At 53.1% G+C, this 22,696-nt stretch overlaps 3 protein-coding genes across 5 annotated transcripts; 1 reads left to right on the plus strand and 2 right to left on the minus strand.

The window, feature by feature from the left end:
• Positions 1-697: 697 nt before the first annotated feature.
• BTBD19 (BTB domain containing 19) lies at positions 698-11,333 on the minus strand. Of its 3 annotated transcripts, XM_047727414.1 has the most exons (9): positions 10,276-11,333; positions 8,792-9,005; positions 8,631-8,684; positions 7,368-7,427; positions 7,216-7,283; positions 7,005-7,137; positions 6,756-6,881; positions 4,598-6,600; positions 1,746-1,803 (listed from the first exon to the last, which is right to left on the minus strand). In XM_047727414.1, the coding sequence occupies exons 1-8, from the start codon at positions 10,359-10,361 to the stop codon at positions 6,466-6,468; spliced, it is 876 nt and encodes a 291-aa protein (XP_047583370.1). In that variant the 5' UTR covers positions 10,362-11,333; the 3' UTR covers positions 1,746-1,803; positions 4,598-6,465. The 3 variants fall into 3 exon arrangements, with proteins under 3 accessions (XP_047583369.1, XP_047583370.1, XP_047583368.1); XM_047727413.1 differs by lacking the exons at positions 1,746-1,803; positions 7,005-7,137 and adding an exon at positions 698-733 and having other exon boundaries at positions 7,215-7,283; XM_047727412.1 differs by lacking the exon at positions 7,005-7,137 and having other exon boundaries at positions 7,215-7,283.
• Positions 11,334-11,699: 366 nt separating this feature from the next.
• On the plus strand, positions 11,700-13,287 carry DYNLT4 (dynein light chain Tctex-type 4). Its single transcript, XM_047727415.1, is given in 5 exon segments — positions 11,700-11,935; positions 12,353-12,423; positions 12,529-12,753; positions 12,756-12,809; positions 12,812-13,287. Coding segments are annotated over 3 exon segments (654 nt in total). The 5' UTR covers positions 11,700-11,935; positions 12,353-12,423; positions 12,529-12,539; the 3' UTR covers positions 13,198-13,287.
• PLK3 (polo like kinase 3) lies at positions 13,211-18,263 on the minus strand. Its single transcript, XM_047727416.1, is given in 18 exon segments — positions 13,211-13,734; positions 13,846-13,959; positions 14,128-14,257; positions 14,398-14,560; positions 14,654-14,737; positions 14,873-14,966; positions 15,207-15,298; positions 15,479-15,602; positions 15,711-15,880; positions 15,883-15,908; positions 15,999-16,094; positions 16,877-16,963; positions 17,039-17,082; positions 17,084-17,173; positions 17,327-17,443; positions 17,532-17,611; positions 17,614-17,638; positions 17,852-18,263. Coding segments are annotated over 18 exon segments (1,938 nt in total). The 5' UTR covers positions 18,062-18,263; the 3' UTR covers positions 13,211-13,542.
• Positions 18,264-22,696: the final 4,433 nt, after the last annotated feature.

Consider the following 22,696-nt stretch of genomic DNA (forward strand, 5'->3'; position numbering starts at 1 on the left):
AGACTCCATAGTTGTTTCCACGGCAGTCTGGTATGACTTTTTTCATGCTGAACTTTCACATCCAACTCTCACTCTAGGACGGTTTTTCATGCTGAAGATAGCAGATTCCTTACTATAAGGAAAGGGCTTAATTTACTTAATTTTTAAAGTGCACCAAGCACTGGGGGGAAAAAATGGGTAAGTAATATAATTGGGATAAGTAACTTACAATCTTAGTGATTAAGTGCCATACAGAAGCATTATGCGAGGATGGATAGGGCTCGGCACCAAATGTGTCCTCACATTTTAGACCCAGCTCCGCCCACCTATCTGCATCTTCTTTCCCGAGCTCATTTGATTTTCTGGCTTTAAGTGGACACCATCTCATAGCTGGTGACGGTCCACAAATTTACAGCCATCAGTAGGTCCCATTGATGACTACATTCAAATGCTTCATGCAGCTACATTTTACCTACTTCACCCTGATCCTGGAAGAGATCTTGAGGGATTCATACAAAAACCCCTCCTCAGCTGTTCTTGGACTACACCCCGCCCCTCCTATCTCTTTGTCCCAAACTTCCACACAACAACACTCAGAGAAACTGGGGGGGGTTTAAATTTTACTTTTTTTTTTTTTAAGATTTTATTTATTATTTGACAGAGATCACAAGCAGACAGAGGCAGGCAGAGAGAGAGGAAGGAAGCAGGCTCCCTGCCGAGCAGAGAGCCCGATGTGGGGCTCGATCCCAGGACCCTGGGCCCACAACCTGAGCTGAAGGCAGAGGCTTTAACCCACTGAGCCACCCAGGCACCCCTTTTAAGTGTTACTTTTAAAAAGATTTATTTGAGAGAGTGCACCCTGCAAGTAGAGGGCTGGGGGAGAGAAGAGAATCCCAAGCAGACTCCCTGCTGAGCCCCACACTGCCCCATCTCTGGACCCATGAGATCATGACCTTAGCTGAAATTACCAGTCGGATGCTCAACCTACTGAGCCACCCAGAAACCCCGACATAGAAATTGTTTTAATGTAAAGCTGATCACACACTCCACTCTCCTGCATAAAACCCTCCAAAGTCTTCCCCAGGACACGTGCTTTACACCTTTCCTCTTTAGTTCTCCAGTCCAGTGTTATCTCAGAAATCCCCCCTCACCACCCCCTCTAAAACAGGCCCAGTCCCACCACATCACTATTATCCTTTTAGCCTGTTTTATTTTCTTCAGAGTACAAACTACTCGCTGAAATTATATCATACTTTAACTTGCTTGTCTGCATATGGTTTCTCCTACAATGTAAGCTCTGTGGGGCAGGGATTTTACCTGCCCTGTTCTCTGATGGATTCCATGACCCTAATCAGTGCCTCTCACACAAGCACTCAATATTTGTGGGACAAATGAATGTATTTCTTTCTAAGCATATATACAATACATAAACTGTTCCACTACAGTTCTCAGCACTTAACAAAATCAGCTTCCTAAGAACCCTACTAAATAGATTCTGTTATTAGCTCCATTTTATAAATAAGGAAACTGAGGCATAGAAAGGTTACATACCCTCATTCAAGTCGCAAAGCCCCAAAGTGGTGGAATTAGGATTCAAAACCCAGGCAGCCGAGCTCCAGAGAAGAGACATACTCTTAATCATTGTACTACTGATGGGATTCAGGACAAAACACAGTATCTTACCATATTGGATTTTTTTTTAAAGATTTATTTATTTATTTGACAGAGAGAGATCACAAGTAGGCAGAGAGGCAGGCAGAGAGAGAGGAGGAAGCAGGCTCCCTGCTGAGCAGAGAGCCCAATGTGGGGCTCGATCCCAGGACCCTGGGATCATGACCTGAGCCGAAGGCAGAGGCTTAACCCACTGAGCCACCCAGTTGCCCCTCATATTGGATATTTTAAAGCAATTTGAGAAACCACGAAAGTCACTCTCACCTCCCATCCTACCCTACCCACACCCTCCCTTCTCTCTAGAAATGGGGTCATTAAACCCTCACGTGAGCCCTACTGTCCTATACTGGAGGCGAGGAATCATCTTTATCTCCAAAGTCAAAGGGGTTCCAAAAGAATCCAAACAAACAGGCCTTGTTAAGTTCCCCCAGTTTACTACACTTGCCTTATACTCTTTTTTTTTTTTTTTTAAGATTTTATTTGAGAGAGAGAGCCACATGCACATGCAACCTGGGGAGGGGCAGAGGGAGAGGCAGAAGCAGGCTTCCCCCTAAACAACGAGCCCAGGGAGGGCTCCATCCCAGGATCATGACCTGAGCCCGAGGCAGATGCTTAACCCACTGAGCCACTCAGGTGCCCCACCGCATACTCTTTAAACCATCATATTCCTGGGGCACCTGGGTGGCTCAGTGGGTTAAAGCCTCTGCCTTCGGCTCAAGTCATGATCTCAGGGTCCTAGAATCAAGACCCGCATCTGGCTCTCTGCGCAGCAGGGAGCCTGCTTCCTCCTCTCTCTCTGCCTGCCTCTCTGCCTGCTTGTGATCTGTCAAAACAAAACAAAACAAAACAACTTTAAACCATCATATTCCTTCATGACTATCCACTCTTCATCAAACCTAGCATAAAAATACTGAGGTTTAAACCATTTCTTCTGGCCTTCATTTCCTTTTTTTTTTTTTTTTTTTTTAAAGATTTATTTATTTATTTGTCAGAGAGAGAGAGAGAGAGCACAGGCAGACAGAGTGGCAGGCAGAGGCAGAGGGAGAAGCAGGCTCCCCACAGAACAAGGAGCCTGCTGTGGGACTCGATCCCAGGACGCTGGGATCATGACCTGAGCCGAAGGCAGCGGCTTAACCAACTGAGCCACCCAGGCGTCCCTTTTTTTTTTTTTTAAAGATTTTATTTACTTATTTGTCAGAGAGAGAGCGCAAGCACAAGCCGAGGGGAGCCTGAGGTGAGGCTGGATCCCAGGACCCCGGGATCCTGACCTGAGCCACTTAACCTAACAGACTGAGCTACCCAGGAGCCACTGGTCTTCATTTCCTTATGAAGACTCCCATATTACTAAAATTTATATTGGGGGTGTCCAGCTAGCTCAGTCGCAGAGGAGTAATGCGACTCTCTTTTTTTTTTTTAAGATTTTATTTATTTATTTGACAGAGACGGGGAGAGGGAACACAAACAGGGGAGTGGGAGAGGGAGAAGCAGGCCTCCCACCTAGCAGGGAGCCCCATGTGGCAGGGAGCCCGATGCGGGGCTTGATTCCAGAACCCTGGGATCATGACCTGAGCCGAAGGCAGACTGAGCCACCCAGGCGCCCCAGTATGTGACTCTTTTTTTTTTTTTTAAGATTTTATTTATTTAATTTGACAGAGAGCACAAGTAGGCAGAGAGGCAGGCAGAGAGAGGAGGAAGCAGGCTTCCCGCTGAGCAGAGAGCCCGACGTGGGGCTCTATCCCAGGACCCAGGATCATGCCCCGAGCCGAAGGCAGAGGCTTTAACCCACTGAGCCACCCAGCTGCCCCCAGTATGTGACTCTTAATTGATCTTGGAGTTGTATAAGTCCCACGTTGGGTGTAGAGATTATGTAAATAAAGAAATATTAATTTTAAAAAGGAAACATCTTAAATAAATTTGTAGGCTTTTCTCCTGTTAATCTATCTTTGTCAAGTTGATTTCCAGACCCAACCAGGGACCCTAAGAGGGGCAAGGAAAACTTCTTCCTCCCCTGCACTACTTTTTTTTGGCAAAAGGAATCCTGCTCTACCTGGTAAGCACTGAGCTTTTTTCAAAGATCACAGATACCTTTCTACATCACAGTAAGAATATACCATAGTTAATCAGTGTTCTAGTTAAACCAAGACATCTAGTTTGTTTTCAATTCTCATTACCCAAACAATGCTGTCGTGAAGTAGTACTATGAGTAACCACATTTTCAGTCTTGAGAGAGAATGCCAAATAACTATCTTTAATTCATGTGCAACGTATTTTTGTATAAAATCCTGGAGACAGGGGCGCCTGGGTGGCTCAGTGGGTTAAGCCGCAGCCTCGGCTCAGGTCATGATCTCAGGGTCCTGGGATCGAGCCCCGCATCGGCTCTCTGCTCAGCAGGGAGTCTGCTTCCCTCTCTCTCTCTGCCTGCCTCTCTGCCTACTTGTGATCTCTCTCTGTCAAATAAATAATAAAATCTTTTTTTTCTTTTTTTTTTTAAAGATTTTATTTATTTATTTGAGAGAGAGACAGTGAGAGAGAGCATGAGCGAGGAGAAGGTCAGAGAGAGAAGCAGACTCCCCGTGGAGCTGGGAGCCTGATGCGGGACTCGATCCCGGGACTCCGGGATCATGACCTGAGCCAAAGGCAGTCGTCCAACCAACTGAGCCACCCAGGCATCCCAAATAAATAAAATCTTTAAAAAAAAAAAAATTAAAAAAAAAATTAAATCCTGGAGACAGAAGTTTGACCATATTTTCTTCTAATTAACTGTCCCTCATTTTAGATTGATAGTGTCTTTTTTTTTTTTAAGATTTTATTTATTATTTGACAGACAGCCATCACAAGTAGGCTGAGAGGCAGGCAGAGAGAGAGAGAGGAGGAAGCAGGCTCCCTACTGAGCAAAGAGCCAGATATGGGGCTCGATCCTGAGCCAAAGGCAGAGGCTTTAACCCACTGAGCCAAAGGCAGAGGCTTTAACCCACTGAGCCACCCAGGTGCCCCAGATTGATAGCGTCTTGTTTTACAGCTCTTTTAAACTCTTCATGGACTAAAATAGCATCTAAATAAGGAAATAAAGTCATCACTGAGCATTTACAGAGCACTGATTACGTGACTGTGACAGGGACTGTGGAACAAGAAATGAATAAGGCGCCACTCCAGGCCAGGGGATCTATCTTCAGAAAGATTCAGATCTTCAGGAAGACAAAATGTGTAATGAATGAGAGGAAGCATGGGCGTCTTCAGTAACTAAGAGAGTGAGTGCACAGCCAGAGGACTACGGCTTCAGAACCAGTGATTTAATGCAAAGATGGTAGTTGTGAGAAGAGTTACCACTAGTAATTCTGAGTGTCCCGAGAGTGAAATAAAGTGTATTTTGTCCTCAGAGCAATGGGGATGTTGAGTGGCTTAAAAAGGGAAGTAGGGCTGATAATCTTAAGTAAGTCTGGCTGCAGTGTGGGAAATGGTTGGCGGGGAAAGGAGCCTGGCAGGCACAGAGGCAGTGGAGCTGGAGTGAGGCAGGAAGACTTTCAGAGCTTGTTGGATTCATTCTGACATAGATAGGACGGGGTGAACTAAAGCAAGAGAACTGAACCAACTGGAAAGATCTCCTAGCAGAGGAAAAACAACTTTCCTTTTACAATCTGAGCTCTTGCTGAGACTCTTGTAATGAGAGACAGATTAACAAGAGAAAAATATGTTTATTAGCATGTATACCTCATGTGTACATGGAAGATACCCAGGGAAAAATGAGTTACTCTCTGAGGCGGCCTAAAAACCTGCTGAAAAACCATCTTAAGCTAAGGAGGAAAGAAAAGTGTGTAGGGAGGACAGTTCTGGGGAAGCCACCTGGAAAAGCACAGTAAACAAGATAAGGTTTGTTGGGGTACCTCGGTGCTCAGTGGGTTAGCCCCTGCCTTTGGCTCAGGTCATGATCTCAGGGTCCTCAGCGGGGAGCCTGCTTCCCCCCATCTCTCTGCCTGCCTCTCTGCCTACTTGTGATCTCTGTCTGTCAAATAAATAAATAAAATCTTAAAAAAAAAAAAAAAAGATTTGTTCAGCTGATTCCAGTGGGTGCCTTCTCTACCAAAATCCTCCTGTGAGTTCACCATCCTTCTTTTTCTGGTACAGAGAATGAGACACCCTTACAAATGGAGATTTCCTTTTTAAATATAAATTTCCCTAACAAAAGGGCAATTTGTACTGTTTCCGCAGCTTCAGCTGTTTCTCAAAATAGTTTAAAATAATCCTTACACCAAAGAGGCATATTTTGGATTGGCACATTCCGCTACCCTTTCAGTCTCTGAGAAGGTGGAAGCCACGGGAGGCAGATGTGAGGAGCAATAAGGCAAGGCAGGTTTCTGGCTTAGACACTGACGTAGATGAGAAACACGACGGGGGCAGAATTTAGGAAAGATGAGAAGACAGCTCAGTTTCAAACTGAGTCTGAAGTGTCTGTCCGGCGTTTGGGGAGAGATCGCCAAGAGCTAGGTCTGGAATAAAGAGGGAGCTGAGCTGAAAACATGTTGGGGTTATAAAAGTAAAGGCGCCAAGCCCACGTGGCCAGAGGCGCTGAAGAGAACAGGGTAAGAGCTCAAAGGAAATCGCTTAGGGGCCCCGCCACGCCACGCCCCCAGCCACGCCACGCCCCTCCTTTCCCTCCCCCTTAATCCCACCCACAGGGCGCGGCGCGGGATGGATCGCGGTTCCTCCAGCTCTGGGCTCGCAGGGCATGCTGGGGGCGGCAGCCCCTTCTGAGAGCCAGGCATATCGGGAGCTGTAGTTTGGGACAGGCCCAGAAGTCCTCGCAAATCGCGGCCTTGGTCACTTAAAGGGCAGATCCAGAAAGCAATGATGCTCCCGTGGCAGGGTTCCCCTCCGGCGGCGGCACGGGGCGCCCCGGGCCGCATCCCCTCTTCTCAGAGCGTGGCACTTCCAGGCCTCCACGATCTGCTCCACCTGAAGGAAGGCCGGTCACTGCGGAGTCCGGCAGTACCCTTTCGCCCCGCGGACCCTGGGCTGCTGCAAACCCCCAACCCCCGCTCTTCTCTTCCCACTCCCCCCCACCTCCCCGGCTGCTGAGTGGATCTGCGTTTGGTTCCCAGCGTCCGCACCGGGATGAGCGGCTCCCGCTGGTTCTGCTCTTCCAGGGCGCTCAGCTCCGCCGGGGCCAATAAGGCCAGTCTCAGCTCCCGCACCACCGGGGCCGCCACCTCGGCCACAGGCCGCTCCAGCACGGCCTGCGAACGCCAGCTCTAAGCCCGGACAGGCGGGGGCCCCGCGCCGCCACCCGCCTGCCAGGTTCCTGCGCCCCAAGCCTCCTTCCGCATCCCCACCGCGGGGTCCCGGTAGGCCCGGCTCACCGCGCCCACGCGCGCCCAGCTCCGGGCAGCCAGGACGAGCTCAGCTTCGTCTACACAGAGCTTGTCGCTGCGCAGCAGGGGCAGCAACGCGGGCGCCGACAGCTCCAAGAAGCCGCGGGTCCGGAGCGCCCTCCTGTGGGTCCACGAATGGGTCAGGGAGGAGCAGAATGAAGTGTGAGGGTTTGGGAGTATGCAGATGGGGAGAGGTACCTGGGTGTGGGTCTCTATGAAGGCTATGCAGCGCTCCTGCAGCGGTCCCAGGCCAAAGGTTACGGCAACCTGGGAACAGAATGAAGGGTGTTGGGTTAGTAGTGCAGCCCTCCACGCTGACGCCCACCTACACGCCGGTCCAGCAACACCCACCTGCAAGGCCTCACAAACCAGCTCCACATCCAGCACCTTCACCACGAACTCCAGGCACAGCTGGGAATAGAAATGAAAGGGGTTGTGCTAAGGTGTCTCTGCTCCAAGACTGGAGCCCCACCCCAGAAGCAGTGAGCCACCTAGACAACTAAGCAGCCTCAAACCCATCCTGACCTCCCAGACTAGGGGAGGCAAGGAATCACCGGGGGCTGAGACTTGGCAAGCCTGAAGGGACTGGAGACTAGCTGTCTACCTTGTGTCCTGCAGTCTACCTTCTAGCACATTCCACAATAATCGGACTAGATGAAAGCCATGTGAAAATCCACTCTCCTTTTCTCTGAGGACACTTATTGTCTTCCACTTGTACCCCTCCTGACTCAAAGACTCTTTTGTTTAACTAGAAATTTGAATTTTGTCCATGACCTGTCCCTTTCACTCTTGCATCCAGAAAAGTGCTGGGTCATGCCAGTTCCACTTCTCTCAAAGTCATGAACCTCTCTCCTGGGCTTCCACAGCTACTTATCCCTGCTGGACTGGGGAGCCCTTCCCATCTCTCCCAATCACTTCTCCCCTTAGCTCCAAATCTTCACTCCCTTACCCGAAACCTCCAATGAATCTCCATGCCCTCTGGGTAAAAAAAAAAAAAAAAAAAAAAAAGTCCAAATTCTTGAAGGTCCTGCAGTGATCTAGCTCATGGTACCCTTTCCAATCTCATCTGTCTCTCTCCTCCTCTCCCACTCTTGGTCCAGCCACACTAAATGGCTCACTAGCTCCGTTTGTGCCTTGGTGACAAGAATGCCACCTTTCCACTTCCCCTCTGAGCAAACTCTATCTGTTCTACCTGATCTAACACAAATGTTTCATCCCCCAAGAAGTCTTCCCTTCTTTTCTCCCTGATGGCAAGACCAGAGATACCCTCTGTAGAGTCTCGACACCATATACCCTTATCTATCACCCTTCTTATACCCCTGGCTTAAGGGTTTTCATGTGTCTATCTCTCTCTGAAAAACAAGGATCAAGGCTGACTTATCCTGGCATCTACGGCATCAGCCATAAACACCCCATAAGTCCCCACAGCACACACACAACACACACGTATCCTTTTGCACACAGGCACACATAAATGCCTGTTTACATAGAGAGCCGTCCATACTCTGTGTCAGTACACATGCCTCTCTAGGCCAGAGTGTGCGTGAGGCATGGTGTGAACGGAGCCCATAAAAGGAAAGAGAAATGAGACAGGGGCCCGTCATATAAACCCACCTCTCGTAGTTCCTCCAGCCCATATTCCACAGCCGCTGTCAGCACCTCCAGCACCTGCAGAGTGGGTGGTTGGAGGAGTGGAAGAGAGTTTCTCCTGCCCCTCTCCCCACAGCACCCCCCTCCCTCTCTCACCCAGACCTCCCTCCGCCCAGTGGGCTCACAGAGTGGCGGTGCAGCCTGACACTGTTGGCATACAGGAACTCCAGCACTGCCAGGAAGGCATCCGCCGGCACGGAGCTTAGAACCACAGGGCTGGGCATCCCAGGGCCCAGCTTTGGGCCCAGAAGTCGTTGGAAGAAGTTGCATCTACAGGCCAGCAAGCACCGGTGGGCGAACACCTCCTGCCGCTCTTGACCGACCACAAAGCACACATCACTGTGGGAAAGGGGAGGAGAGAACCGGGGAAAAAGAGGCCGGAGTCTTGGGTGCAACTCTTGGGCTCTGCCTTTGCCCACTCTGGGCCTTCATTTCCTTTTCTGTCCTATAAGGGACAGGTCTTAGTCCTTCCAGCCAAAGGTCTGGGATACATATTCCTGGATTCTAGTCCCAGCTCCACCCTCTGGTGCCTCAGGCCGGTGACTTTATACCTCGGAATCTCAGGTTTCTCATCCGTGAAATGGGATAGTAATCTTAGACCCTCGGGTCTTGGAGGAGGTGGCGATGCCTGATCGCTGAGGAGGCACCAAGGCTGATGCAAGATTGATCCTACCTGCCCCTCTCCTCCCCAGCCTGAGTCTTGAGGTAAAGGAAACTCTTCTTGGCTCCTCCTCCACAGACTGCAAACTCAGCTTTTTTCAGCCTCCTCTAGGTTGGAGGGGGTTGGGAACGGGGCCGCAGAGCGCACTGGCTGCCAACAGATATGGCAGCGAGACACCATCACGAGACCAGACCACATTTTCCATCTTCACAATCACTTCCGGCCCCAGCCTCTGGGCCTCCCAACAGCATGGGGGTAGGAGGCAGGAAACGAAGCTTGAGCTTCTGGAGCCTTCTAGTCCCAGGTCCAAGGCCAGGGGTTCCCACTCCTCAGATCAGACTGCAATCCCCAAAGTAGTGGGGTTATGGGAGTCACCAACCCTTAAGGAGGAGCCCAGCTCTCAGGCAGTGGGGACAGAAAGCTACATTCTAGCCCTGCCCCCGTATTTTATCCCTGGTTTCAGACACCACAAGCATCCTGGGCAGTAAGCCCCAGGCAGCACCCTTGAACTACTTCCTGTCTGAGACTCTGGCTCACTCAGTCCCTTGAGTTTTGTTCCTCTTATGATCCCCAGTTCCAGAAGGGTCATCTGCTCCTCTGCCTCCCAGGGAGGAACTCAAGTTACATCCCATCTCTCAGGATCCAGGGGGCAAGGGCTCTTCTCTGCCAGGAGCTCAAGAGCCAAAAAAGGAAGGTCTTTGCCTGAAGTCACATAGCTGCTCTGGGCTCCAGCTCCCACTGCCCGCCCCCCACCCCCACCTCTGGCTCTCAGGACATCATGGACTCTGAGTGACCTGTAGTCGTTCTCCACGGTTGACTTCCCCAGACGGAGTTCACCAGGGAGGAGGGTCCGTCTTCCCCACCTCTTTATACCCAAGGCTTCCTCAGTGTCATGGGGCCCAGCAAAGCCAGTTAGGGAAAACCCACAGACAGGGCCCACCCCCTCACCTGTATTGGGGATTGTTGAGAAGGCTTCGGAGTGCTGTGGAGAAGGGTGCAGCCTCCCCGTGCACAACCAGTCCTGGGGTCTCCATGGGGATGGGGGGGGCAGGGGGGTAAGCGGGTAGAATAGGAGGCCTGTTGTTTCTTGGTCTGTGGGAGGTGGTAGGTGGGAAGGAGCAGGAGGCCTGGCCAGGCCTGGCAGCTGGTGTGGAGACTAGAAGGGCCTGAGAGGGAGGGGCAGGAGCTTGGGAAGCCTGTTTGCTGAGAAGCTAAAGTTTAGGGATGGGGCAGGAGAGGCCCAGGTTCCTTAAGAAGGCATCAGAGGCCATGGAAGAGGCCGAGGCTGGGCTAGGGGATGGGGACACAGAGAGGAGAACAAGAGAGGCCGAGGTGGAGCAGACTGGACTGGGGAGAAGCTGGCAGCAGATGAGGCCCCAGCTGGGAGCCTGCCCAGGCAGCAGTGGGTGGGAAGCCTGTGGGTTTCCACGGAAACTGGAGCCTGGCTTGAGAGGCCCCGCCCATCTCCCACAGGGCCAGGGAAAAACTTTAGCCCTCAGAAGGGGGCCAGAAGCTGAGTGGAGGGTCTCAGCACCCAGGCCCCCAGCCTGTCTTGGGTTCAGAGTTCAAACTCCCTGTCCCTCCTACCCCTGCCCCCCACAGGCACACAGGGTCAGTATTTGGTTAGTCAGAGGCCTGGGGAACCCCCCTGAACAGGGAAATTCCTCACCCCCATGGAGTTTTTAGGGCCCAGACTGGCTTGTCTGAGAGGAGACAGTCCTGTCCCTTCCAGAGGGAGGTCAGGTGAGGTGGTGTCAGCTCTGACAGAGGCGTCATGGCCTCTGGCATCCCTAAAAATGCAACCCCAGTGAGGGGGGTGGCTCTCTGGCACCCAAGAGGTGTGGCCAGCCAGGGACAAGCCCCAGGGCACTTGGGTCAGCAGGGGTCAGGAGGCTGGGCGCTGGTTCCTAGCCAAGTCCAGTCACCACGGTTGCACCACTGTTGCGTCAGGTCGGCTCCCACCAGCGGGGCTGATGGCCTCCCCTCCCCCTGCACACAGCCCTGAGCTGAGGAAGTCATCTAAGCCCCACCCCAGCTCTGCACAGGGAGCGGAAATATTTGTCCTTGTTGAGGCTGACGGGGAGACGAAAGAGCCATGACGTTCTCCTTCCTGTGGGCCCAGATCCTGATTCCTCAGCAGCCACCCGTGCAGGCTCAAGGTCTCCCCACATCCCAGGCTTCTGCAACTTGCTCACAACTGAAGAGCCAGCCTTCACGAGGGGAGAACTGGACAGCGGCTCAAGAGCCCTGGAGCCTGTCTCTGTCCCCTCAGTTGTCCTTGTGGTAGTAGTATGCCCTGGGGTCTAGACCCCCATTATCCCCTCTCCCCTGATGACTCAGGGACCCCACACTCAGCACCTGCTCACTAGTAACACTTCCAGGTTAAGCCAGAGCCAGGACTGGTAGGTGGAAACCAGACAGGAGTGCCTGTAACCCAGGGCAACTCCACAACACAGGGGCCATTACCTTCCTGCTTGCCAGTCAGGCCAGCGGGGAGGGCAAGCCTGTGGAGCTGGGAGAGAGTTTGGAAGCCAAAAGCTGCAGGTGACTCAGGTGCCTGCAGGAGTTTCGGGAGAAGGCGGCATTCATCCCAGAACTGATTCTAGAGGTAGGACCAGAGGCCAAATTCAGAGGGTGGAAAGAGCTTCCTGAGTCACCTGCCTCCAGTCTCAGCCAATTATAGGGGCAATCTTTGTGTCAGGCACCCTAGAAGCAGGTAGGGTGGAAGGTGTCTGGATTCAGTACCCACAGGGCTGGAATGATCTGTGGAGCTGAAGGAGTTGGGTCTGTGTCTCCTTCTGGTCGGGGGTGTTGAAGCACCACAGTCTAGGCCGAGGCTAACCAAGGGCAGACTTATCTCCCCCTTCTGCTGGCAAAGTCAGGTGGGAGAATCGTCAGGCGGAAGGGAGACTAGGAGGTGCTCACTTAGCTAAACTCCACACCGCCCAGGGGGAAGTGAAGCTTGGGGGCAGGGGCCATCATCCTAAGGTGATAGTCTGAGCGGCACCACTTATGTCCTTAACAGCCCTTAACCTTCTAAGAACCTAGGAATCCACGCAGCCCGGACTATTTCATTCACTTGTCCCCGGAACACAGGTAAGAAGGGGTTAGGGAGTAAAAACCCTTATCACAGAGTGAAAGACTGGATGGGGTACAAAGATGGCCAGTTTCTGGCATCCTATCCCAGTGCGGGTCTTCCAGTCGGCAGGTCCATGGCTGGCAGGCCTGTGCCCCCCGGACGCCAGGAGGAGGAAACTACCAAAGACCCTGGGCTGAAACTATCACCGGTGAGGCCTCCAGGCCACCTGCCCAGTATTGATGAGGCCCGACTAGCAGGTCTGGGCCCGTCCTCCCGCCGTGGCTCTGTGCTGGGCCCAGCCTCCTCCTTCTCACGTCGCAACTCGCTGGCAGGACCCGGTGCAGGTCCTGGGGTCGGCGACCATCTCTGGGCCCAGTGCCTCCTCTGGGCTCAAGGGTTAGCTTCTCGGGTTGCCCCTGGCCCCCCTCCGTCGGCTGGCGCCCTCCTACCGCATGGAGCCCGCGCCCGGTGAGCGCTGGGAGGCCAGCCGCATGCAGCACTCGATGGAAGCGACGCTGGCCGCCCGGCTGGGCAACGCGCACTACGCGGGTGCGGAGGCCGGGCCTCTGGCTCGCGAGCTGTGCGAGCTGGTGCGTGTGCGCCTGCGCGAACTCTGTCCCCCGCGCTACAAGCTTGTGTGCAATGTGGTGCTAGGGCCGCGCACCGGCCAAGGCGTGCACGTCGTCAGCCGTGCGCTCTGGGACACCGAGCATGACGGGCTGGCCTCCGCCGCCTTCACCAATGCCTCCCTCTTCGTCGTGGCTGTAGTGCACGGGCTCTACTGTGAGTGAGGAGGCCTCCAAGTTCTGCAAAAACGATTTATTCTCCCAGGAGGAGGCCCTCCCTGGGGCTCGATCCCAATAAATAAATGTCTGTTAATAAATAAAGTGGTCCATAAACGCCCCCAAGCTGGGGACTAAGGCTCAGGCTTTTCTTGGAGAAGGGGAGGAGGCTGCTGGGACAGGCAGACTCCAACCCCAGTAAAGCTGGTCCCTGATTCCCTGGGGGATTCGGCCCAGAGCCCCCAGTGAGGCACCAAAGGGACAGGGAGGCCCGCAAAGGCAAGGGCCAGAGCCTTACAGGCACAGGCCTCAGACCTGACACTTTGGGTCATGGCCTGCCCTGAGGGTTAGGGCCTAGGTTGGGCAGCGGTCCCGGAGCAGCTGCAGAGCATAGCGGAGCCGCTGCCGCAGGTCTGGGGAGCAGCCCAGTTGCCGGAGGTGGGAAGCGAGGTAAGTACAAGCACTGCGATTGCGCGCCACAAAAGTCACAAGCAGGGGCTCCCAGCCACTGAGGATCAGCTTGGTGTGGTCTCCATAGAAGTTCACCTGTGCGCAGAAGGGTCACCCTGATCAGAGCCTAGGCCCCAGGTCCAGTTTCCTCCCCACTGCACCAGGGGCCTCCCTGACCTTCCCCCCAGCTCCAGGAGGGGTTCTCACCTGGACAGTGCCGTCACTGAACAGCATGAGGAGGGCCTGATCCGTCTTGACCCACTGCAGTAGGAGTGGGGGCACCGGCACCTCCAGCTCTTCCACACTGGGCAGATCTCCACCCTGGGAGCGGGAGCAGGTCACTTGCCTGACAGGAGTCATGCCCCGCCCCCTTGATGTCTCCCACAGAGGTTCAGCCTCCAGCTCTGAACCCTCCACCCCTCCTGCCGAGGGGACCAGGAAGGGGTTAGGATGCGTTACTCATCAATGTGCCCCACTCCAATCACACACCTTCATGAGACGCTGCTCCATGTAGGAGGCAAAATACCGGAGGACACCCAGCTGAGGCTGCAGGGCCCGAGGCACAGCACCCACAGAGAAGGAGAAGTGCTTTGTGCTGGTGGGGTTGTAGTGCACGGTCCTGGAGGAGAGGAGACATGAGGTCAGAGAGAGCCCGTCGCTGATGCCCGTCCCCCGGAGACCCCAGGACACCCCAGTGCAGGAGCACACACCTGCTGGGCACAGTGGCCCAGATACCAGGCAAACCAGAAGAGCACTTACTTTTTGTTGGCTGAAAGGGCCATGTGTGTGCCATTGTTGAAAAGCACAGCCACACGGCGGCTGGACAGCTGATACCCAAAGCCAAATTTATTGGAGTAGTCCACCCACTTGCTGACCCATACCAGAGGCTCTGGCTGTGCAAGCGGAGCTGGGTTCTGTTCCGCTGTCATGGAAGAAGAAGGAGTGAGGACCTGTTTCCCACCTTTCCGCCAAAGAACTCCTGACACCATTCACCCCTACCGGACCCCACCCTTACCCGGCGGCATGAAGGCCAGGCAGTTTCTCAGAGCACAGAGGGCTGACTCAACGACTGTGGCCACAGTCAGACCTTCTTCAAACCCTGCAGGGAACAGGGAACCTGGAATTAGGCATCAGTTCGCCAGGACACAGGCCATGTTTCCTTGACACTGACACTCCTTCCCTGGGTTTAGCCCCACCAACCTCTATAGCCCCTCTCTTCCTCCCAGCTGCTCACCATCTCCACTGCTCGCCAGGGTCCCACGGGGTGAGCTGTCTTCAGGTGCTGTCTCTACCAAGCTGAGGGGGACAGGGCCGGAAGCTGCTGGAGCCTGGAGAGTTGGAGAGGGGAAAGGAGTGAGATAGGTCTCAAGGTTCGAATCCTTGAGAGTCCATGGCCTAGCCTTGCCCTGGCAGCCGGGGCACCCCAGGTCAGCCCCGCCTGGCTAATGAGACGCATCCAATTAGGCCAGCACGAGGTTAAATGCTTCAGTAGCTTCTTTTATCCCAGGCTTCCTGCAGCTGCTAGGGTGAGAGTGAGTCAGGGCACACTACCCACGTGAGCACCTCACCTCTGGCCTGGCACCTTGATGGCCAATGGACGTCCGCGTGAGGCCATTCACCAAACAGGAGACCTCGTCCCGCTCCTCAGGATGGTTTTTACCTGGGTGGGGGAAGATATAACCTTCATATCCTGCCCATCCCCAGGATTCCTGCGGGGATACAGATGGGCACATGCTCTCCCCAGCGGTTCAAAGGCATTCACATTCATGCCCCCACAATGAATGTGCCAAGCCCACCCCGCCATGCTATATCCTCCACACCACTGACATTCCAGACTTACTCTTCTTCTTCCTGCCAAAGAGGCTCTTGGTAACTTTGACAAATAGGATCCTAGCTGGGTTAAGGGGTGTCAGGTCTGGGACTGTCACGCAGCTGCTGACAGGGAGGCGGTCAGGGGTGTAGCCCTGAGGAGGGAAGTCATGTGAGCAAAGAAGAGAAGCCCCAGGAATCTACCCCCACTGAATCCCCTTGGAATATGCAGACTTGACTTAGATGTCTAGGGAGCCACAAACCTTGGTAAAGAAGTCATGGCGCAGGATCTGATCGATTGAGGGGCGGTCTTGGGGCGAGGCTCGAAGGATGGCAGCCAGGAGCTGTCGGGCAGGCAGTGAGAGGCAGGCGGGCAGTGTGTAGTGAACCTGTTTGATGCAGCGATACGTCTCCTTCAAGTCAACTGTCTCAAAGGGGGAGTCCCACATAGCAGTGTGTACCTGAAAGGCAGAGGCGAGGCGGTCAGGAGTGCAGCGGAAGGGACACCTCACCTGGGCCCCCACCAGGGTACAGATGACCCTGGGACTCACATGACACAGCCCAGGGACCACACGTCTGCCTCAGGGCCATGGCCCTGTCTCTGCAGCACTTCTGGAGCCACATAGTTGGGGGTGCCACAGATGGTTCTGGAAAGGGATAGGGAGAGGAGAAGAAGAAGGTTTAGACCGGCCTGGCTAGCTCCCCCCTTCCCTGCCCCCACTTTGAGTCCAGACAAAGCAGCTGCCTGTCACCAAAGGCAAGAGAACTCCTGCTTGTCCTGGGACAATGGATGCTGGGGATGGCAGCTGAGTCCCCGCCCACCCGCCTGGCCCAGCTGCTCAGCTGCTCTGCAGGACAGGGGAGTGCCTTAACCCGGCACCCCAGCCCCCTCCTCCGAGGTTAGCATCCTATCCTCAGTCCCCCACTCCCGCTGTCCAGACACCCCACACAGGCTGTCACCCCCTCCTCTGGTCTGTGCACACACAAACCAACACCAGCTATCATATTCCCCAAAACACTCATCAGCCACACATGCTATCTGTTGTCACTCACACCCAGTCACCGTGGCCACAGCAGGGTCTTCTTACACAGGGTATCACGTCCTGCCATTCCCACACTCAGTCTGTCTCACACATACATCACTTATGTCACCTTCCCCCATCCATACAGAGGATCTGGTCAAACATCTCCGAGAATCCTTATACCCCTCATCTGTCTCAGGGACTCAAACAGCCTTCCCACCAGTCCCAGTAACTCCAGCTGCCACCTCCACATTCCCCCCGCAACACACACAAACAACCCATCATCCCTTTCCCATCTATCACACACACACATCAGGCAGTCATCGTGCCTCCCACATACATACTCACTGTCACACACGTCATCTGTGTCACACAGACTGTGGCCACCCCTCTCCTCAAACACTCACTTCTTCCTATGTTCCGGGGGTTCCAACCGGGTTGCCAGCCCAAAGTCCCCCATCTTCAGTTCCATGTTCTCGGTGATAAAAAAATTCCTGAATGGGCGTAAGAAGGTGTGTCAGAGTCCTTTCTCTCCGCCTCGCAAACCCCAATCCTGCCGCCCAGGAGGCTCACCCAGCTTGAGGTCTCGATGCAGGATGCCCCGCTGGTGCAAGGTACTTGAGTCCGGAAAGGATCTGGCGCAAGTAATAGCGCACCTCTGGTTCCAAGAGAGTGTGCCGGGCCTTCCAGATGTGTGCCAGGGACTGCAGAGAGCCACCAGAGCTTTAGCCCCTGATCCGCCCTCTCTGACCCTCCCTCCCTTCGCGCTCACTGAAGAGGAGAAAGGGCTCCAGCTTTGGGTCTTAAGCGCCCACCCCCCGCGCCCTTTCCCTCTCCCACTCTCAGTCATCGCTCACCTTTCGGCTGCAGAGCTCCAGGAAAATGTATATGTTGTCCGCATCCTCAAAGTGGTGCGAGAAACGCACGATGTGGCGGTGCTGCAGGCCGCGGTGCAGCTCAATCTCGTTTAGGATCTGCAAAGCGGGCGCGGGGTGGTCATCCTTCAAGGGCTCCCTCACCACTGTCCCCACCCCACCCCGGGTCCGCTGGGTCCGGGCCCACCTTCTCGCGCTGATGCGCTTGGTGGATGCGGCTCTGCGAGATGACTTTGACCGCGTAGGCGTTGCCCGTCTCCGTGTCGTGGCCTCATAGCAGCGGGCAAAGCCCCCCTATGGGGAGGGGCCATCAGGCAGAGAACTCCAGGACAGCCAAGTCTGGCCCCGCAGACGTCCCCGAGCCGAGGACAAGCGTCCCCGCGCCGAGGGCAAGCGTCCCTGCGTCCCCGCGCCGAGGGCAAGCGCCCCCGCCCCACCCGGCGCGATCAAGGAGGTCAGCGGGACCCCCCCACTTCCCCTCGCTAGCACACCACCCCACCAGTTCACCTTGCCCAACAGGCGGCCTTTGAAGTAGGGTGCGACCGTTGCGCGGTCTGTGATAAGGCGCCCTGGATCCGTCGCGGGTGGCCCAGCCACCATCTCCACTTCAGGTCCCGGCACTGCACTTCCAGGCGGACCGGGCCCGGCAGGGGGCGCGGGCGGGGCGGCCGCACGCGGGAAGGGGCGCGGGGATAGGAAGCCGGCGGCGGGCTCCATGCAGGCGGTGCGTCGCAGCGCGGGCCCGGCTTGTTTCGGTTCCGCCCGGCCCGGGCCTCGCGTGGCGCTGCCGGGATTTGCTACGCTGTGCTAGCGCCCGAGGGAGCCCGGCGTTTTTATCAATGAACGCCTGTCTCCTCCCCGGCGGCTCGTCACTAAGAGCCCGCCCCCTTCCAGGCAGCGAGTCACCTAGAAGCCACGCCCCTCCTCAAGCCTTGCGTCACCGATAAGCTCCTCCTCCCACCCAACGCAAGTCCAGGCCCAGCCTCCTCCCCACGCCTTAAAGATGCAACCGTTCTGATAGTCACCATGCGGCTGGGACCAAAATGTAGGGGTCAGCCGTTTCTCCGTACCCCCTCCCTACGCCCTGGTGAACAAGAGTCCGTTCATGGCGGGGGGGGGGGGGTCTCTTTCTTTCCCCATCTTTCGGGTCTTTTTCTGAAGTCTGAGTGGGGCTGGGTATCTGGGGAGTCTCCCCAGGCAACTAGATAGACCAGAGATCCTGGCGGGAAGGGAGAGGCAGGGGCGGTGCTCGCTTTCGCCAGAGGGCGTCGCCCACACGCCCTTTTAAGTGCCCTAGACCTTCCGCGGTCCCACGCCCTAGGCCAGAGCCCCTGGGCCCAGCCCGGTACTACCCCCTTTAGGGTTTAGGAAGAATTGCACCCTCCTGAGCCTGGCTTGGGACGGGCGGGAGCGGGTGGAGGAGAGGGAGGCTGCCACGCTGAATTTTGGGGTCAAACACCCCAGCATTCAAGATTTTTGCCATGTGCCTCGTCGCATCCTCTGTTACCCTCCTCCACAACCTTGAGAGATCTCGGGTTCTGGCGGGGTCCCCTATTCCCTTTCCTTGAAAACACCTACTGCCTTGAGTCGGCGGTCAGAAGGCCAGAAAGTGAAGAATGGGAATTAGGATTTTCTCAAATCTAGTGATGGACAGTTGGGCAGGTGGTCCTGGGGCCATGTGGACCGCTAGACTCCTAGTTCGTGCCCACCCTTCCCAGGCCCAGAAACAGAGAGAGAGGTGGGGTCTTAAGCCCTCCGGAGTGTTTGTCCCAGACAGGCCTCCCCCTGGCTTCGTCCTTCTCACCTCTCTGCCCTCACTCTGTTCCACTCAATCAATTATTAAGCCATTCAGGCCTCAAAGACCTATTAAGAGTACCCGCCAAGTGCCAAGCACTGGCTGAACAAGGCCGCTCAAGGTTGCAGCCCTCATTTAGTCCACACTCTGCTCTTTGGAAACAGACAAGAGGCAAGTTTAAGAACAAAGTCATTGGGGCACCTGGGTGGCTCAGTGGGTTAAGCCTCTGCCTTCAGCTCAGGTCATGATCTCAGGGTCCTGGGATTGAGCCCTACATCGGGATCTCTGCTAAGCAGGGAGCCTGCTTCCCCCTCTCTCTCTGCCTACTTGTGATCACTCTCTCTCTCTGTCAAATAAATAAGTAAAACCTTAAAAAAAAAAAAAAAAGAACAAAGTCATTGCAGACTTTAGGCGCCTGGGTGGCTCAGTGGGTTAAGCCTCTGCCTTTGGCTCAGGTCATGATCTCAGGGTCCTGGGATCGAGACCCGCCTGGGACTCTCTGCTCAGCGGGGAGCCTGCTTCCCCGTGTGTGTGTGTGTGTGTGTGTGTGTGTGTGTGTGTGTGTATCTCTCTCTCTCTGCCTGCCTCTCTGCCTACTTGTGATCTATCTCTCTGTTTGCGATCTCTCTGTCAAATAAATAAATAAAATCTTTAAAAAAAAAAAAGTCTTTGCAGGTTTTGAAAAATGCTATGAAGGAAGTCAATAGAAGACTAACTAACCAAAGAGCTTGCTTTAGAAAGAGTAGCCAGGTGAGTCAACAGATATTGAGTTGAACCTAATTCCTGTCAGTCGTATCCCCCAAAAGCTAAAAATCTCTGCACAGTACCCACTTCCCTCCCATCATCCCCTCCCAGCTTAATCTGAGTTGTAGTCCCTCCCATTGGGATTACTGAGATTACTGATCTTTGCCCCAGCAACTTGCTGCTCTCCCCGCCTTTCCTGTAGTCTCCGTTGTAACCTCCTTCCATATTTCCCATCCACCCAACCCCTCATCAAGCCCTCTAACCTTGCCCTTCAGGGCCACTGATGGGAGAAACCTGAAATGGGGATAATGACTAATAGCTCAGATGGGGGAGGGAGACTGGGGGAGGTGAGGAGGGGGTGGCCTTAAGCTCCTTAGTCAGGAGTTTGGTCTTTATCCTACCAGTCAACAGTTTTCCAGTGAGGAGATGGTAGTGGTGGGACCAGAAAGGACAGATCTACAGAGAAAATGAGGCTGAAGCATGTGTAGTTTGAAAAGTCATATTCGAGGTTGCAATTTTACATTTGGAAAATAAAGCAAAATGTCTTTGTATTAGTTCAGGAGGGGTGCCATAACAAAATACTGTGCACTACGTGGCTTAGACAACAGAAATGTATTTTCCCATAGTTCTGAAGGCTGGAAGTCCAAGCTCAAGGTATTGACAAGGTTGATTCTGTTAAAAAGAAAACCTGGACCATGGGCCAGGCCATGTCACCCAGCCAGGGCTTAATACCTGATGTAACTGCAGTTTCCACCTCCCCCAGAAAATATAAATCTTAACCTGTCAGGAATTTTCTGGTAGGTGCTAGTAAGCTTTTCATAGGACACATATGATAATTGTCTTGCTCTGATTGACCTATTTCCCTCAGCATAATACCCTCTAGTTCCTTTCACATTGTTGCAAACGGTAAGATTTCATTTCTTTTGATGGCTGCATAATATTCCAGTGTGTGTGTGTGTGTACCGCATCTTCTTTATCCATTCTTCTGTTGATGGATACCTAGGTTCCTTCCATAATTTGGCTATTGTGGACATTGCTGCTATAAACATTTGGGTGCACGTGCCCCTTTGGATCACTGCATTTGTATCTTTAGGGTAAGTACCCAGTAGTGCGATTGCTGGGTGTAAGGTAGCTCTATTTTCAACTTTTTGAGGAACCTCCATGCTGTTTCCCAGAGTGGCTGTACCGGCTTGTATTCCCACCAATAGTGTAGGAGGGTTTCCCTTTCTCTGCATCCTTGCCAACATCTGTCGTTTCCTGACTTGTTAATTTTAGCCATTCTGACTGGTGTGAGGTGGTATCTCACTGTGGTTTTGATTTGTATTTCCCTGATGCCGACTGATGTGGAGCACTTTTTCAAGTGTCTGTTGGCCATCTGGATGTCTTCTTTGCAGAAATGTCTGTTCATGTCTTCTGCCCATTTCTTGTTTGGATTATTTGTTCTTTGGGTGTTGAGTCTGATAAGTTCTTTATAGGTTTTGGACACTAGCCCTTTATCTGATATGTCATTTGCAAATATCTTCTTCCATTCTGTCAGTTGTCTTTTGGTTTTGTTGACTGTTTCCTTTGCTGTGCAAAAGCTTTTGATCTTGATGAAGTCCCAATAATTCATTTTTGCCCTTGCTTCCCTTGCTTTTGGCGATGTTCCTAGAAAGAAGTTGCTGCAGCTGAGATCGAAGAGGTTGCTGCCTGTGTTCTCCTCGAGGATTTTGAAGGGTTCCTGTCTTACATTGAGGTCTTTCATCCATTTGGGTCTATTTTTGTGTGTGGTGTAAGGAAATGGTCCAGTTTCATTTTTCTGCATGTGGCTGTCCAATTTTCCCAACACTATTTGTTGAAGAGACTGTAATTTTTCCATTGGACATTCTTTCCTGCTTTGTCGAAGATTAGTTGACCATAGAGTTGAGGGTCCATTTCTGGGCCCTCCATTCTGTTCCATTGATCTATGTGTCTGTTTTTCTGCCAGTACCATACAGTCTTGATAATTACAGCTTTGTAATGGAGCTTGAAGTCTGGAATTGTGATGCCACCAACTTTGTTTTCTTTTTCAATATTCCTCTGGCTATTTGGGGTCATTTCTGGTTCCATATAAATTTTAAGATTATTTGTTCTATTTCTTTGAAAAAACTGATGGTATTTTGATAGAGATTGCATTAAATGTATAGGTTGCTTTAGGTAGTATAGACATTTTCACAATATTTGTTCTTCCAATCCATGAGCATGGAATGTTTTTCCATTTCCTTGTGTCTTCCTCAATTAAATACCATCTTTAAAAAAAAAAAAAACCTTTATTTATTTATGTATTTGACACAGAGAGAGAGATCACAAGTAGGCAGAGAGGCAGGCAGAGAGAGAGAGGGAAGCAGGCTCCCCACTGAGCAGAGAGCCCAATGTGGGGCTCTATATACCCTGAGATCATGACCTGAGCCACCCAGGAGCCCCAATTAAATACCATCTTAATAGGGAAAAGGGAAGAGAAATACTCTCAGGGAAAAGTAAATGATTTCTAGAAAAGATGAATGGACCTTTGGAAGAATGGATAGGAGATAGGATAATTTGGGACCAAGTTTGTCTGGGTGTGGCATAGACTTCTAGTTTCCTCTCCTGTGATATGAGAAGACATTCCCAGGAAGGGCCTTCATGCCCATCGAATCCTTTTAGAGATCCGCCTTTAGGCAGGTAAGGGGAGTTCAGAGAAGGCCTCTCCGGCATTTCCTGTTTTTCAAGTACCTACAGTTCAAAATAGTCACTATGCCAAAGTGGCAAGTTGGGTGCCATATTCTGTTACCCTTCACTGTCTTCTCCCCTTGGGA

This window comes from Lutra lutra, chromosome 4, assembly GCF_902655055.1.
Source record: "Lutra lutra chromosome 4, mLutLut1.2, whole genome shotgun sequence".
NCBI lineage: Eukaryota > Metazoa > Chordata > Mammalia > Carnivora > Mustelidae > Lutra > Lutra lutra.